Genomic DNA, 15,030 nt, shown 5'->3' on the forward strand with positions numbered 1-15,030 from the left:
CAACAGAGTATCGAAACTGTTGCACAACTGTGATAAAATAAAATAAAACGTGTACCTGCTAAAGAGAATGAAACCGTCAAAACCACAAGTGAACGGCTCACATAGATCTACACTGCCATCTGGAGACGCATATTCATACCAGGTGATGTAAATAACACTGAAGACAGACTATTAAGTGTTCTGCCAAAGTCTGAGTGATGAATGATCAGTCTCAACGGCGCTGAGACACTGCTAAAAACACAAAATGGGTACTCTTTGTGCAAGGGACTGGAAATGAAACTAAAAGTGCAACAAAAAAAACAAATGATTTTTAAGATGCAAATGATGCGCCCGATGTGACCCCACTAAAAATAAAATGAAATAGGACAACTGAAATACTGAAACACACACATTATGCTAGCAAAAGTTGTGCACCAGAGGGTGAATGTACCCGCAACCAGAAAACAAATATTGTAGCATCATAATTGACTCCATACGTAGTAAACACAAATTACCCTACTGTGATGTAAAGCAAATGGGATTCTTGCCTTCCACTTTAAACACAAAAACACACATGGATGCTACTCTACATGTCAAGAAAAGCAGCAATGACGTAATAGCCCCCAGACAGAATAAAAACATTGCAGCATCTTAATGACTTTGTACATAATGCAACAGGGTACACTAAATAAAGCAGGACATTTCTAATTTGTCATTCAGGCCATGGGGCAGAAGGCTATCCAGATATTTAATCCAAAACGTTTCTCTTTGTACTAATACTCTATGATTGTCTATCTCTGGATTTCTTGTACTAGCCATTTTGTGCCTCTGACAGTGTTCTGGGTCACGACTGTGAATGGCTCTGTTGCTGAGGTTGTATATCCCTTCCAGACAGCAAAACAAAAGGGATTAGGTGTGGGCCATCCTGTCAGGATGGTCGAGGCGGAGATGTGCCCAGTCCCATTTACATTTCAAAGGGCTTTTCCTCCAGCACACACAAAGGAACCGGACACTGGTCTTTTGTCATCCTAGGCTACGTGGAGCCTCGAGAGGGAAAGGGAAGAACATTCCAAAACCAGGTGTGAAAGTAGTATAAGGATTCTCCCATCTCCAAAGGCTGGTACCAGGTATACATTTTGGACCTCTTGAGCTACTCTACAATACACTCCTGTACCTGTGAACATTTCAAAAGAAAGACTGCCTTGCTCCTCACAGGGCTGCTCTGGTGTTTGAGGCCTGCCTTTCCCCAGAGGATTGCTCTGCTACTTGTGGACTGCCTTGACTCCAAGAGGGTTGTCCTGCTACTTGAAGACTGCTCTGTTCCCCGAGAAGAAAGACTAGACCTGCTCCCCTCATCCCAGGCTAACCTGAGTGACTCAAAGGATCAGTTGGCTTACCTCCTTACAGGGAAACATGCTCTAGAGGTCACACTGCAATCTCCAACCTAACTTTCTCCACAGGACCTGCAACTGGACCAGCTTGTGCCCTGCTGGCCTCTGTTGGAGTGAGTTCCTGATTCCCAAGAAGTACATCCCCAGGTCCTGAACCCTCAGTTGGCATTAGTTGAGCTTCTCCTGCGAAGAAAGGTGAACCCTGAGTTTTTGGGTTCTATGCAAGCATGAACAGGCCTGTTCGCACCAAGACTCTGCCACCTACGATGACCACCAAAGTGAAGCTCCAGTGAACCAGACTCTTCGCACTACTGAAGAAGAAATGCCCGTCAACACAAAATCTGCACTTCCCTCTATAGCAACGACAGCCGGCCCTGACAGTCAACTCAAAGCTTCAGCAAGAACAGTCTGCAATATCTGACCATATTTTTGCGCTACAATGACAACTTCCCACAACACCAGGCCTCCTCTTCGGGCTACAGCAACGACCATACGCAATGCTCTCCCTGCTCATGGCCTCTTCAACTACAGACCAATCTCTTCACACCAGAGTTTGAGGAGTTAACTTTTTTTTAGATCAGGGCTAAACCGGGGCCTATGTCTGGCCCGCACTTCATCATTCATGGCCAGCCTAAACTTTTAACTTTCCTAATATCAAGCATGACCAGATGACCAACTGGCGCTTTGTTCTTTTAGGTGCTACTCCTACTTAAACAAATTAAATTGTATATCTCCGGTTCCACTGATTAGATTTTTCTTGTTCTGGTATCATTTTATTTATTAAAATGTGCTCTATTTTTCTGTTTTGCAATTTTTCTTGTGTTGTATTTTCACTTTATTACTATTTGTGCGCTGCATAAATATTTTACACATTGCCGTGGAGTTATGCTTGACTGCTTTTGTGCCAAGCTATCAGTGGGTTAAACACAGGATAATTTACCCTTGCATGGATTGTGGTTATTGTCCAAGCAGGGCTTCCACCCATCCAAACAAACCCAATTTCTTATAGTGGTACCTTGAAATAGCCAGATCTCTTAAAAAAAAAAAAATCTTCACAGGCAGACTCGAGGAGTGCCTCCCACCTCATTTAATTGTTACATGACTCTCCATAAAAGTGATGCAGCCAGGGATTGCCATACAGCAGAATGTACCCTCCTTGCCACATGCCTTCAAAGCCACTGTTGTAGGCTAATACTCAAATAACTGTATTCTTGTTCTACAGTAACAGACTCAATGCAAAGGATTTAGTTCAGTCTGACAAAGGCAGCCCTTATAGCAGTCTTTCTCTGCTATATAAACTTATTTATCTATTGTAGTCTCTCCCACAAACTTCTCCCACCTTCTAGTGAGTGTAGTATGGTACATTCTTTATGTCAAGAAGACTGTCTTACATTCCAAGGTCTCTTAATCAGTAGTGACATTTCTGGCAACTACCACATACATGTCATTTCTTTACAAAAAAGAACAAAAATTCATACAAACTTTGTCAAAAAGTGAAAGCACCTTTACTGGTTACATACTGGCTAAAGAGTTCATTAAAGTCATGCAGAGCAAAACAAGTACAAATGATTACTTTATCTTAAGTAAGAAATAGCATGTATGTTAGCAAGTCAAAACTGCATTGACTCCTTTATCTGTGCCCCTACATCATCCATCTTTCTGATTGATCAGAATGAAACTTGATAGATCAGTGCGGGCGTAGCATGGTAACTTCTTCACAAATTTCATGCTGTTTAATAAAAAGGCTGCAATTTTATCAGCAAATTAATACTTTGGCACTCCCCTTCGCGTGCTTCTCCTTTACAGAATCTGCAGAAAACTTGAAATACCAAGATTAAGATAAGTGTGCAAAATGTCTTTGAAATTTTGTGCAGACTTTTCTATAGACTAAATGTGGATTGAGGGTTACTGCTGTTTCATAGGTCGCAGAGCTTCCTGGTGCTGACCAGATGTCTTAATTAGAATTTTTTTTATGAGTGCTTATGTAATTTGAATAATGACATTCATTTTTCTATATATCGTAGAAAAATAATGTGCACGTTTGAGAATGTGACCTCGAAGAATGGCCACCAGTGTTCACGAAATGTACTCAAATATAATTAATCCATATGAAATATTGAAAATGCAGTAATATGTCATATTCAGGGTTATGAAATTATGTTATTGCTTATTAATTGTAGGCCTTAACTTAGTGAGTGTCTTGGCCTAGTTTGCCAGGCCTCATGCAAAAGCTGTATTTCTTAGCGTTTAATACAAAATGCTGACAGGATGAACTAACTGTGAAATGCTTGTTGTTTTAATAAAATGCATAGCAGAAACTTTCTATGGGAACCAACGGAGAGAAGATGAAGTCTCTAGTAATGTATCCAATCGTGTGTAATGTGCATGAGATGTACTTTTCCAGGACGAGAACAATGAAGACACTGACTGGAGACAAAGATGCAACAAAATTGATACCCGACGAGCCGGATGATGAGAACATCATAAAGCAGACCAATCAACGACAAGTGAACTGTGAAATATTAGAATTCATAGATTTGGTATATGAACATCACTGGGAAGAGTAATAATGTACGATTAATTGACCATTAAGGAATTGGGGGATGGTTTGGGAAACTTTGATATAACAACGTAACGGAAGGAAACTAGACAGATTGAGATTGCGAGATGAGAGATCTAGAGTGACGGATGGAAGAAGAGGAGATTCGAGATTCTGTCGTAGTTTGTGAGAGCCTGATGTTTCTCTGATCGACTGATGACCTGAGGACGAAGACTGATTCTGCTTGCTGACCCATACCATGGGTAGGTAGATAGGACAATGACTGAATTGCATTTTTATGCCTTTTCTTTCTAGGTACCAACTGCGCTGGCTTAATACTTTTCTTTAGGTAGATTTGTTTCCAAATTTGTGTTCTAAAACTGTTTTGCATGAAGCTCCACAGGCTGATGCTAATCTGTGTTAGTTGAGGTTACTCACATGACAACCACCAAATTGTAGAGACAAATGGTTGACAGACCATTTTGCTGAACTTGATGGACATCATAGTTTTGCTGAAATGAGTTTTACTAATGTCTTGTGTTGATGCCTTAGAATGTCTTTTGATTCAAGCTTTGATTAGATCATGTTTTCTACAACTGGCTGATTAACAAGCATTATTAAAATAGTCTGATTTGAGTTGATGATTAAGATTCATGACTTAGTATTGTTAACGACAGGGAAATAAACTTACTAAACTTATAATAAAAGGTGTGGTTATTCATGGCTTAAGAGTCATTGTGTGTGAATTTTACTGACTCCATTGATTATAGATTTGACTAATGATTATTGATTGTGTGACAATTATTGATTCTGTACTGAAACGATGGTAAGAACACCCTATATGAATCAAAAGGTTCATCGACCTATACACATTCCCTTGTAAGTTTACTTATTAAGGACCGAGACGCTAACACTGGGTAATACATACATGTAACATAAAACCTGGCCTAATTGTAGCTCAACATAATGGGTCTTTAATCATTAGACTGTATGTGATGAAGGCTTAGAGTTTAGTGAACTAATATTCTGAATGATTATGCTAGCTAACAGAATGTGTAAGATTGTCAAATTATTCTTCCATCAGATGGCCATTAGCTGTGCTCACAAAAATAACAAAAACAAAGCAAGAAAGGAATTTTCTGTTCTGCTATCCAGAGAACTGTGTGTGGTCGTTAGCACTGAAAGACCACCGATCCCCACAAAACAGGTATGGAAGGAAAAAGGAAGCAAAAATGAGTTACAGCTGCTTCCCTTTCAAGCAGGTGTCTAACGGAGGCATTGTTTGTGCAGCCACGAGAGGCTGTACAGAAACCTCCCCATCAAAGGGGAGAAAGGCATAAGGGGACCCAACAATTTGGGAGGGGCGGACATGAAGAATGAATGCTCATGGGGACATGCCAAAGCACCATTATGAAACTGCAGGTCTAACAGCTTTCGAAGGTACAGAGGGGTAAGTTACATAGTGTGCTATAAAACAGTTAGGCAGACTAGTAATATTTCAGCCAATACGGCCATGAGGTGGGTAACATATCTATGTAGGTATTCGGTAGGGATTAGAGTGCTCTAGTAGTGAAATATGTAAAGATGTGTGATGTAATATGCTTAGGGTTTGTCTAATGTTCATCTTGATTTATAAAATGACTGCTGAGCTTACCGTTCTGCTACATATGGTTTATATGCTGAATGTAAAATACAAACACACGTGTCTACTGTGTATATAGCCACCAGGGTAAACATTCACACAGGTTGACAAACATCCCTCTGAGGAAGAGAGTTTCTCTGGCAGGGTTGTCTGACTCATAACACTCTGAATCTGGATGAGCCTAACTTTTCATAGAGAAGAGAAACGTTCTTGTCTGGTTTCCTTTTCTCTGAAGGGGGTGCAATGCACATCATCCTCTTTGGGCTAAGGTCTGTCTGACCCAATGTGTTCCCCCAGTCCACCAGATTGGGAGGTTCATGACAGCTGCATTCCTCTGTCACTTAATATGTTACCTATTCGGTTGACTAGATCCCTTCCTAACCCCTTCTTCATAACATTATTGTAATCAGATTAAAAATATGTTTACCAGCAACTATTTGAAGAAGTGTAACAGTAAACAATATATACTGTATTTAATTATAATTGTCTATCATTAATTCACTGGCATGCTCAAAATAGAAAATCGCTACAGCAATGAAATCTCAGCATTCAAACAAAGAATTCTTACCTTAATTTAACATTCTGCCCAGTATACGACTCATAAGGTTTTTCTACATGTGTGAATTCAAAGTCAAAAGTCTGAGACTGGGTAATCTCACCAGGCCGTGCCAAGTCCTTCACCAGCGACACAAATTCGTGGTGGTTCCCACGGTCATAATACAGCTCTGAGAAAAGAAGGGAGTTGCATTAACATTGAACAACTGCACCAGCATATTAGAGAACATCCTTTTCATACTCATGAGGAATGATACAATGAGCATCTACAAATATGTTAGAACCATTTAGTAATTATAAATATGGAAGCAGAACGTCTTGCTAATAAACAAAAGTGCCTCGAGTCACTAGGGGGTTTAGGCACTTTTTAAAGTCCTCTCACATGTATTTTTTCCACTCATCCCATTTATCTACCCACTGCCTCATTCTTGCTTTTACCCACTTACACAACCATCATTAAACATACATAGAGTCAACAACATATGTTAGATGAAGAAGTTACTTACCTTCGGTAACGCATTATCTGGTAGAGACAGGATCTAGCCACGGGTTCCTTACTTTAGAATCCTCCCCAGATGCAAGCCTGCATTTGGAAAAACGTTTATCCCCATAGCACATCTGTGCATCGGAAGAGGGCGTCGCATGACTCCGTATCGACGACGTCTACTGGATGTGATGTCAGCAGAGTCTATATAACTCCCTCAACTACATCATTTTCTCCTGTGACTATTTTCCATGCTCAAAACATGGAACCACATATATAAACTGCCTATTGAAACAGTGTACTAGCACAGAAGACAATTAATTCAAAGTGTTGATTATCGTAACAAAATCTTCTGAGACCAGAGGACTCTGTTTGCAGTGCGGGGAGGGTCGTTAAGGAATCGGCGGCCAGATCCTGTCTCTACCAGATAACGCGTTACCGAAGGTAAGTAACTTGTTCATCCGATAGAGACATCTAAGCGAAGATTCCTTACGTTAGAATCAGATACCAAAGTCCCAAAAAGTCTAAAACCGGTCTAGAACAAGAGAAAAAGACCAGACAATCATAATAATTAAGGTGAGTAATAATATACTCTACGACATCAAAAACTGTTGAAGGAACCACAGGTAAATAAAACCTTAAGGCATGAAAAACATGGGAATGAGCTCATCCATGTTAGTATCTCAAATGTGCGTCAGAAGTGACCCAACAACACTGAAAGTCTCTAACCAGACTAAGGGGGTCATTACAACCCTGGCGGTGCTTCCTTGGGAATTACGACTGCAGCGGTTTAAATCCCCCAGGGCAGCGCTGCTTGCAGCACTGCCCAGGGGATTACGAGTCCCCCTCCCCCTAGCCTTTTCATGGCAGTTTGAACCGCCATGAAAAGGCTGGCGGAAAGGGGAGTCACGGGGCCCCTGGGGCCCCCTGCCACGGCCCCATGCAGCTTTTCACTGTCTGCATAGCAGGCAGTGAAAAGCGCGATGGGTGCAACTATGTTCTTAGAAGAAAACCAGTCTAGAAGAATTAAAAAAGACCGGGCATTCATAAGAACGTAGGTGAGCCCTAACATATTTTGTGACATAAACCTCATGGGCGGAACCACGTATAAGGAGTTCTAAACGTTCAAAAACATGGAACAAAAAAACTCCATGTAAATATGATCCATTAGTGTTTTAAAGACAAAGTAACAAAACAAAAAATAAGCTATTTGCTCCCTTAATGGGATGTGAATCCATGCAAGAACACCCCATCAAAACTGAGAAAAGGACCACAGCAATGATATTATAAAGACAAAAGAAAACATGGGTAAGAAACATTATCCATGACTGTAGGACAGTATCATCAAATGAGCTAGTGAAGATAATCTCAACCATTGGCATATAAAAGCAGAAACATTGGAATAGCAAACTTCAGGAATTGCTGAAACCATTTCCTGCCAGTAGATTTGGGTGTGGTGTGGTGTGGTGTGTGTCCATATATATCGGTCTATGTTCACCAGCATACAAGGAACTACTCAAATAATCCACTTAGCGTATACTATATACCATAAAGGTAACAACAGATAAGCACAAGCTTTTCTTCAGAGTAAAGTAAACGATATCACCTTTATATCAAATATATTAAAAAGTGATTACCCTCTAAGGGACTGTTATTGTGCAATGAAAATAGATGTTTTTGACCACTGACTGTGTTGCACCACTTTGCATAATAGTTGTTCAGTGTTCACCAGTTGCAGATTACAGTTTGTATTCAGTTTAGCTGCCTACTGGCTTTATCGTGGTATTAGACATTGCAGTTGAGCTGTGTTTTTCCACATGGTAAACTAAGCTTGTTTTTTCGTATTTCTTTCTCACCGAACCCCAACAGTCAGTCAGTTAGCATGATAAGAAAGTACATATTTTTTGTTTTCTTCAGTGCAGGGAACAGTTTGGCCTTGGGAGGGAGCCTTGAAATGTTGGCCAATTTTCAATGTTTGTCTTCCAACTCTGATCTACAGTAGCCAGCATGTTTGAATATTTCCATCTGAGAGAGGGGGTCTTCTAGAAGGCTCTTTCTATGGTTGTTTAAGCTATAAAAAGGTGGCCCTGCTCAGTAGAGAGGGAATTTCCATGACCTCGGTCAGGATTAGACATCGAATGCCTGACATACACACTTGTCCCGTGAGGGTGGATATCTCTTTCTCGCAGCTGAACGGGGTCATCTTCTTGCTGGCATGAGAAAGATGAAAAGCTTGGCAGGCCCTACGGTGATGAATTTTTACTTTATTCTTTGCTTTGTAATTATGCTATAATATAATCACATATTTGCTGTGTACATTGCAGGTGAGAATCATTTTTATATATTTTCCTTTCACTGCTGTGACTATTTTTAAACGTGTGCTTTCGACCTACTAATCTCTTTTTAGGAACCTCGTGGTGAAGTAATAATAAAATGTCTTCTTTTAACTAAAAAGTGCAGTCCAGAGATTTTTGTCAGCTCAGTCATTAGTGAAAGCAAAACATATTGACAAACTTGAAGTGGAAAGTCATCATTTTACACCAAGTAATGACGATAATGAAAGTAGCATGGAACATCAGACATAAAACCCTCACAGGGTTCCAGGGTATTATACAGCCCAATAACAATTTAAAGGAAAATAGCACCTGCCAAAAGCAGGAACACCCACTGTAATTAGGTTGTGACAGATAAATAACTGAAAAAGCCTCAGAACCCTGCTGAAGCATGGCTCATCTGTTGAATAAGTATGAACAAATAACACCTTACTAGACATACCGTAGTTATGAACTAGGCCAAAAGGTAGAGAGAAACCAAGCTAAAATGCTGCTCCACCACTACTGTCATAAAAACGCCTTATAGCTGAGTCAACCTGTGCACCAAATAAATGGGCACCACTAAACAGCATGTCAAGCAATGTGGCCTGGAGTGGCTCTGAAAACCCAGAGGTACGTAACCAGACATTACAATGAAGCGCAACTGAGGAAGCCATTTCTTGACCCGTAGAGTCAGTGGTATCTATGCCACAGCAAATTATTAGTTTAGCTGCTTGCTGGCTATCTTGAATCAAAGAAGTAAGAGTGCTCCTGATTTTGTCCAAAAGCTTAGGCAAGATGTTCGCTAATGAGTTCCATAAAGAATGAGACAAATGTCCAAGATCACAAGTTGTATTTACAGAGTGTAGAGCAGAACATCGAAAATCGACATCAGATGGAGAGAGGGACTCTACTTCGATAAGCGGTGCCAGCGGAGTCGGCTGATCGGATACCGGCGCTGAAGGTGGGAACCCCAAAGGTCTGTGCACCGGCGCCGTAATGGCTTCATCAACTGATGCTGAACGCTTAACTGAAGCCACGGGCGACCCTAATGCCATGGACACAGTCAAGGCACTTTGCACCTCCTTGGTACCCTCAGGTGCTCCGGAGGGAGGTAATTCACCAAAGATAGCATGTAGGGAAGTGTAATATTCACACATCTTCTCAAGAGTCGCCCAATCTCCTAGAAAGAGAGGGAGACGCAGAGTATACTCCAACCTTGTCTCCTTGACCGAGGAATGGTGGAAGGTCATATCTGGTGAAAATCAACAATTTCCGTGACTTCAACCACTTGCGTTGAGACTTACTTCTTGACGTGGATGGAGAATGGAGTTCATGAAAATGGCTCCTTGAACGGCCCTGCAAATAGGCATTAGTCCGAGAAGGAGACCTTGCTGACTGAGACTGGAATGACTCCAACATCCACGTCGCCAGAAGCTTCATTTAACCCTCGAGCAGAACCTTCGGCTGAAGAGGGCGACAGGGGTTGCACTCTTCGGCGCCATGGTGCTCGCCGAGGCACCACATACAAATGAAGTGGCGGTCCGTAGACGACATTTGTCATCCACAGGACCCAGAGGGTTTAAACCCTCAACACATAGAAAAAGCAGACTGATCCAGTTCTGCGAAGTAGGCCGCAAACGGCCCTACTAACCGCCATCGGATCCGCCTTGAAAGCGCCAAAAAGAAGGAACTGACGTCAGCAAGGGAGTTATATGGAATACGCTGATGTCACATCTAGTGGATGACGTTGATAGGGAGTTGTGAGATGCCCTCTTCTGACACGCAGAAGTGGTATGGGGAAAGAAGATTCCGGATCCAGGCTTGCGCCTGAGGAGGATTCTCAAGTAAGGAATCTGTGGCTAGATGTCTATATCAGCTAAATTAAAACAATACAAGTAGAAAAACAAATACATGCTGCCACATATACATGGCAGGCCTATGCTTGAATCACATAAAGCAAAACTGTGAGTGGCTCTCATGCAATCTTATTGTACACAGCATAACTTTGATTTTAAAGTTCTATTATGGCCAGCGCATTTAGAACAAACGTGTTGGCCATTTTAAAATGGTAAAACGATGATACACTGGTGACAGTACCAATGTATGATGCCCACCTGGTTTAGAATGTCGCACACTGCTGATGAAATAAATGTTAAACAAATAGCCCAATAGCACTGTCTGGTAAGCAGCAGTATGCTCTTAACAATGTAAACAAATAAAGGAGAAAGTACAAAATGAAATGGGGCCTATAAAAGAAAAAAACAGAAATCCAAAAGGTCTTGCCTATCAGTCTTAGCACTGAAGCAGACTCATTTTCTGAAGTAGATGTGAACAGAGAAATGCCATCACTCACAAGCCAAGACAGCCAGTGGCTGAAGAGGTCTGAATCATTGCCCCATGCTCTATGCAGTCATTGATGGACGCAGAATGTAAACAACACTCTTACAGAGCAGAGGCGAAAGAGCTGACCCAAAGCACTTCTATGTGTATATATATATTTATATACATGTATTTGTAATTGATGGTTTTGATTGCAAGATTCTTGGAAACAACTAAACCTGTCAGAAGTTCAGAAGGGTGGGATTCTAGTAAGAATTATTTCAATGCAAAGTTTCCACCCCTAGAGTTGTCAAACGGAGTAATCAACACCAAACTCCTTACACCTTTGAAGGTAATCTGTGAGTTTTTGTGCAACAAAAAACACGACTACATGCTTTGACATGATGCAGTAGCATTCCACCTTTAAAGGCCTTTTAAATAAATCGTGTTTAAAGCCTTTTACCTTTTCTTAATGAACAGATCAGAATGAAGCTGTCTGAAATGTTTCCCAATAACCCAATATGGCTTGCCGCCATAACTAACTCAGACCTACTGTTCAGAGCATAAGCTTTACCACAAGGTAACCATTGGATATACCGTGGTAAAATTACAAACGTACCACAGTACATTTGCCAAACATAAAAGGCCTAATAAGGATTCTAATGGTGCAAACCTACCCACAACTTCTGATCTGAGTGGGTCTCTAAAACCCTTGCCTATTACATTAAACTGTTGGTTTTCAAGGAACACAATACCTACCTAGAAGCTTTAGCACAGGGCAACAACAATCCACCCTTACAAGCCAACTGATTTAGACAGATTTTCATAATAATTCATGCCTACTGGCTTTGTTGTACTTTTGCACAATAAATACAACAAATGTATGGAATCTGTTATTACTCTTCTCAGTGAACCAATACGCCCCTTTAGTCTTGTACCATTGGCTTGACTCCATAACCCACCTCAGGCCTTCTGAAGTGCACTTTAAACAGTAACGATCCTGCAAGCAGTTCTAACATTACATATATGTACAATAATACTGCTGGCAAAGCAATATATAAACCTTACCAAATGGCCTACCATGAATTATCATAATCCTCCAGGTTTTGTTGAAGGGCAAACCAATACCAAAGCCTTAGACATTTTATATTCCCCAAATCTCCCTCTGATCTGCCACCCCGGATTGCTGCTAACCAGTGAGCTGAAGGCAACATAACAACTAGGGACACTTATGTTTACACCATGGGGGTGGGAATATTATACAAGAATGGCAGTTTTACAGACCAAAATGAAATTGTGAAAGGAGGCACTTTTTGAGAACTGGATATATTCTCCTCTATGAGGGGTTACTGTAGGCCTCGAAAAATCTACTCGCCCGCTCACTATAGCGAATCAGATTTTATCAGGGCAAGCTATTTTAGAGTGGCCTGGCAAGTGAGCTGGAGCTGGCAAAAGAACAAGTGAATGAAAAGAAATATGGCTTTAAATCTTGTTTTTATGTTGTTACATTTGCTGAGCCTTTAGAGACAAAAGTAAAATGTCAACTAATGTCTTACAAAGTGCTGCTTATTTTATCAAGGAGATTGACGCATACTTTTTTTCTCTGACTACAAAGTTATAGGATTTTGTGAAGTGTTAAAGTGAACTGTCTGTCCACCATTGTGAAACGAAAAGCTGTAGGGTGACAGTTTTTCCCCCAACATAAAACATGTAAACAGCTTGTAACTGAACAGTACCAAAATTTCAAAATACATAAGCAATTAGGAAAACAGATTATTTGTAATTCAGAAGTGTGATGAAAACAAACATTTTCATAGGATCAAACAAATCATAACAGTTTACTTGGCGAGGTGCAAATGAAATATTTGCAGAAACCCGATTTCCAGTGTTATTCTTTATACGTGAGATACTCGTATCAGGAAAACTGCATGTCAGTAGGAATTTATGTGGCTATTTCAATGGAAAATGTGTGGACTGTAAATTACTATGCTACTACTTCGTGCTTTATTTCTACATTTATTAAAAGTGACACTTTTTAGACATGATCTGAGAAACAGTCCTGCTCCTGCCCTAATGACAATGCTGTTAGTGAACTTAGAGGCAAGTAAGGGGTTGTGTGTACCTGAAATGTGGGCTAGCTTCATATAATGCAGGGAGCATAAGTATAGTCTGTTAAAAAAAACAAAATAGTTTTTGGTACAGCACACATGCTGAACTTACATATTTGAAGGTGCTCTCATATGTGATAATGAAGAAATAGGCATCTCAGTGAAATAAAATATTAGCCCAGAATTACACAATTGGAGATCAGTCTACGTGTCACGATCATAACAGTTAGGTTGAGTAGATTATTCAATTCACTGGCCCTGCAGATCAGGTAACAGTTTTAAGATTTTGAAACATAAGTAGCAAAACATTTCTCTCTTCCTCTCCTCAAAAGCATTGGGAAATCTAATATCTGTCACTACAGTCCAGCGTCTAGTTATGTCTCTCTGAAGCTGGACTCGGAGAAAGTCTTCAATTTATCTGCCTCTCTCCAGAGACAAATGAAGCTCTGGAATTGTACTCCTCGGTGTCTGAGGAGGAGTTGAAATACTGCTGCATGCAGACTGATGCTTTTTCACCAAATAGCAAGTTGGTAATGGAGGCCACCAGAATTACTTCTTTACTTGCTTATGATAATTAAGTTGTGCTACGGCCACTTTGCATGTCACTATACATGTCACAATCCAATTTCTATTTTATTTCAGGCTCCTTCTTTTTCGAAGAGCAACTGGGAACCTTTGGACAGTTTTCAAGGTTGTTGTTTTAATGAATGAACCCCTATAAGTGCACTATACTCAATCGTTGAACGAATGCTCAGAAAGGTGATCTCCCTGACATATTGCAAGCTGATTAACAAATCCCCTGCTATGCTCCGCCACCTGAGGGGAAAAATGGGTTTTGGGACCTGGAGGGATTGGATGATGACAAGTGGCTTGAAGCCCTGGCTGCCCCCACCCACTCCCAGGTGGCCATTAGTTCCAGATTTCGCCTCATTCAATTGAATCTTTTACATAGCAGATACAACGCCTGTACAACCCTGGTCAAAATGGGCAAATCAGCTACCCCTATCTGCTGGCGGAAATGTTTTCAAGAGGGGGACACTCTTTGACACACTTCGGAGCTGTCCATTTGTCCAGCAGTACTGGGCAGCAGTGGTCACCTGTTTGAATGGGGTATGTAGAGGCAACCAGGTGGCCTCTGCAAAGTAGTGCCTTTTAAATATGTGGGACACGCCCGACCTTTTCAGGGCGGACCAGCTGTGGATGACCCTGGGACTGATGGTTGCAAAGCGCAACTTAGTGCAAATGTGAAAGGTCGAACATGCACCCCAGCTGCGGGACTGGAAGAATGATATGGACTGGTCGATGCTGGCTGAAAGGTCAGTCTACAAGGGAAGGCGCTGCACCCACAGATGGACTAAGATCTGAGGGTAGTGTAACGACAATCGAAGCGGCCTTTGCAAAGAGGGGAAGAGACGTTCTTTTACACAGTTTGTAATCGCTAAACCTAAACAACGTAATAGGTGGGCCCTGGGTTTTGGCAGGCCAGAGGTTTCTGTCACAGTGCATCTTTACTGTTTTTTCTGTTTGTTCACCTGCAATAAAACATTTAAAAAAATCTTAGGAGGGCAAGATGCACTGTGACTTGAGAGAAAAACATCCAATCAAAAGTAGACAGAATGATGTGAAATTCCGGGTGAGGCTCCCGTTATCACTTTTAGACAGGGCTTCCATTTTGAAGATGGTTGTCCTTCCACACCT

At 41.1% G+C, this 15,030-nt stretch overlaps 1 protein-coding gene across 1 annotated transcript in view; it reads right to left on the bottom strand.

The window, feature by feature from the left end:
• VPS26B (VPS26 retromer complex component B) overlaps positions 1-15,030 on the bottom strand; it is a 106,660-nt gene that overhangs the window by 26,398 nt on the left and 65,232 nt on the right. The window contains exon 2 of the mRNA XM_069224451.1: positions 6,120-6,276. Coding sequence (XP_069080552.1) covers positions 6,120-6,276 — 157 coding nt within the window. The remainder of the gene's footprint in view (positions 1-6,119; positions 6,277-15,030) is intronic.

The sequence above is a fragment of the Pleurodeles waltl genome, chromosome 3_1 (genome assembly GCF_031143425.1).
Source record: "Pleurodeles waltl isolate 20211129_DDA chromosome 3_1, aPleWal1.hap1.20221129, whole genome shotgun sequence".
Lineage (NCBI taxonomy): Eukaryota > Metazoa > Chordata > Amphibia > Caudata > Salamandridae > Pleurodeles > Pleurodeles waltl.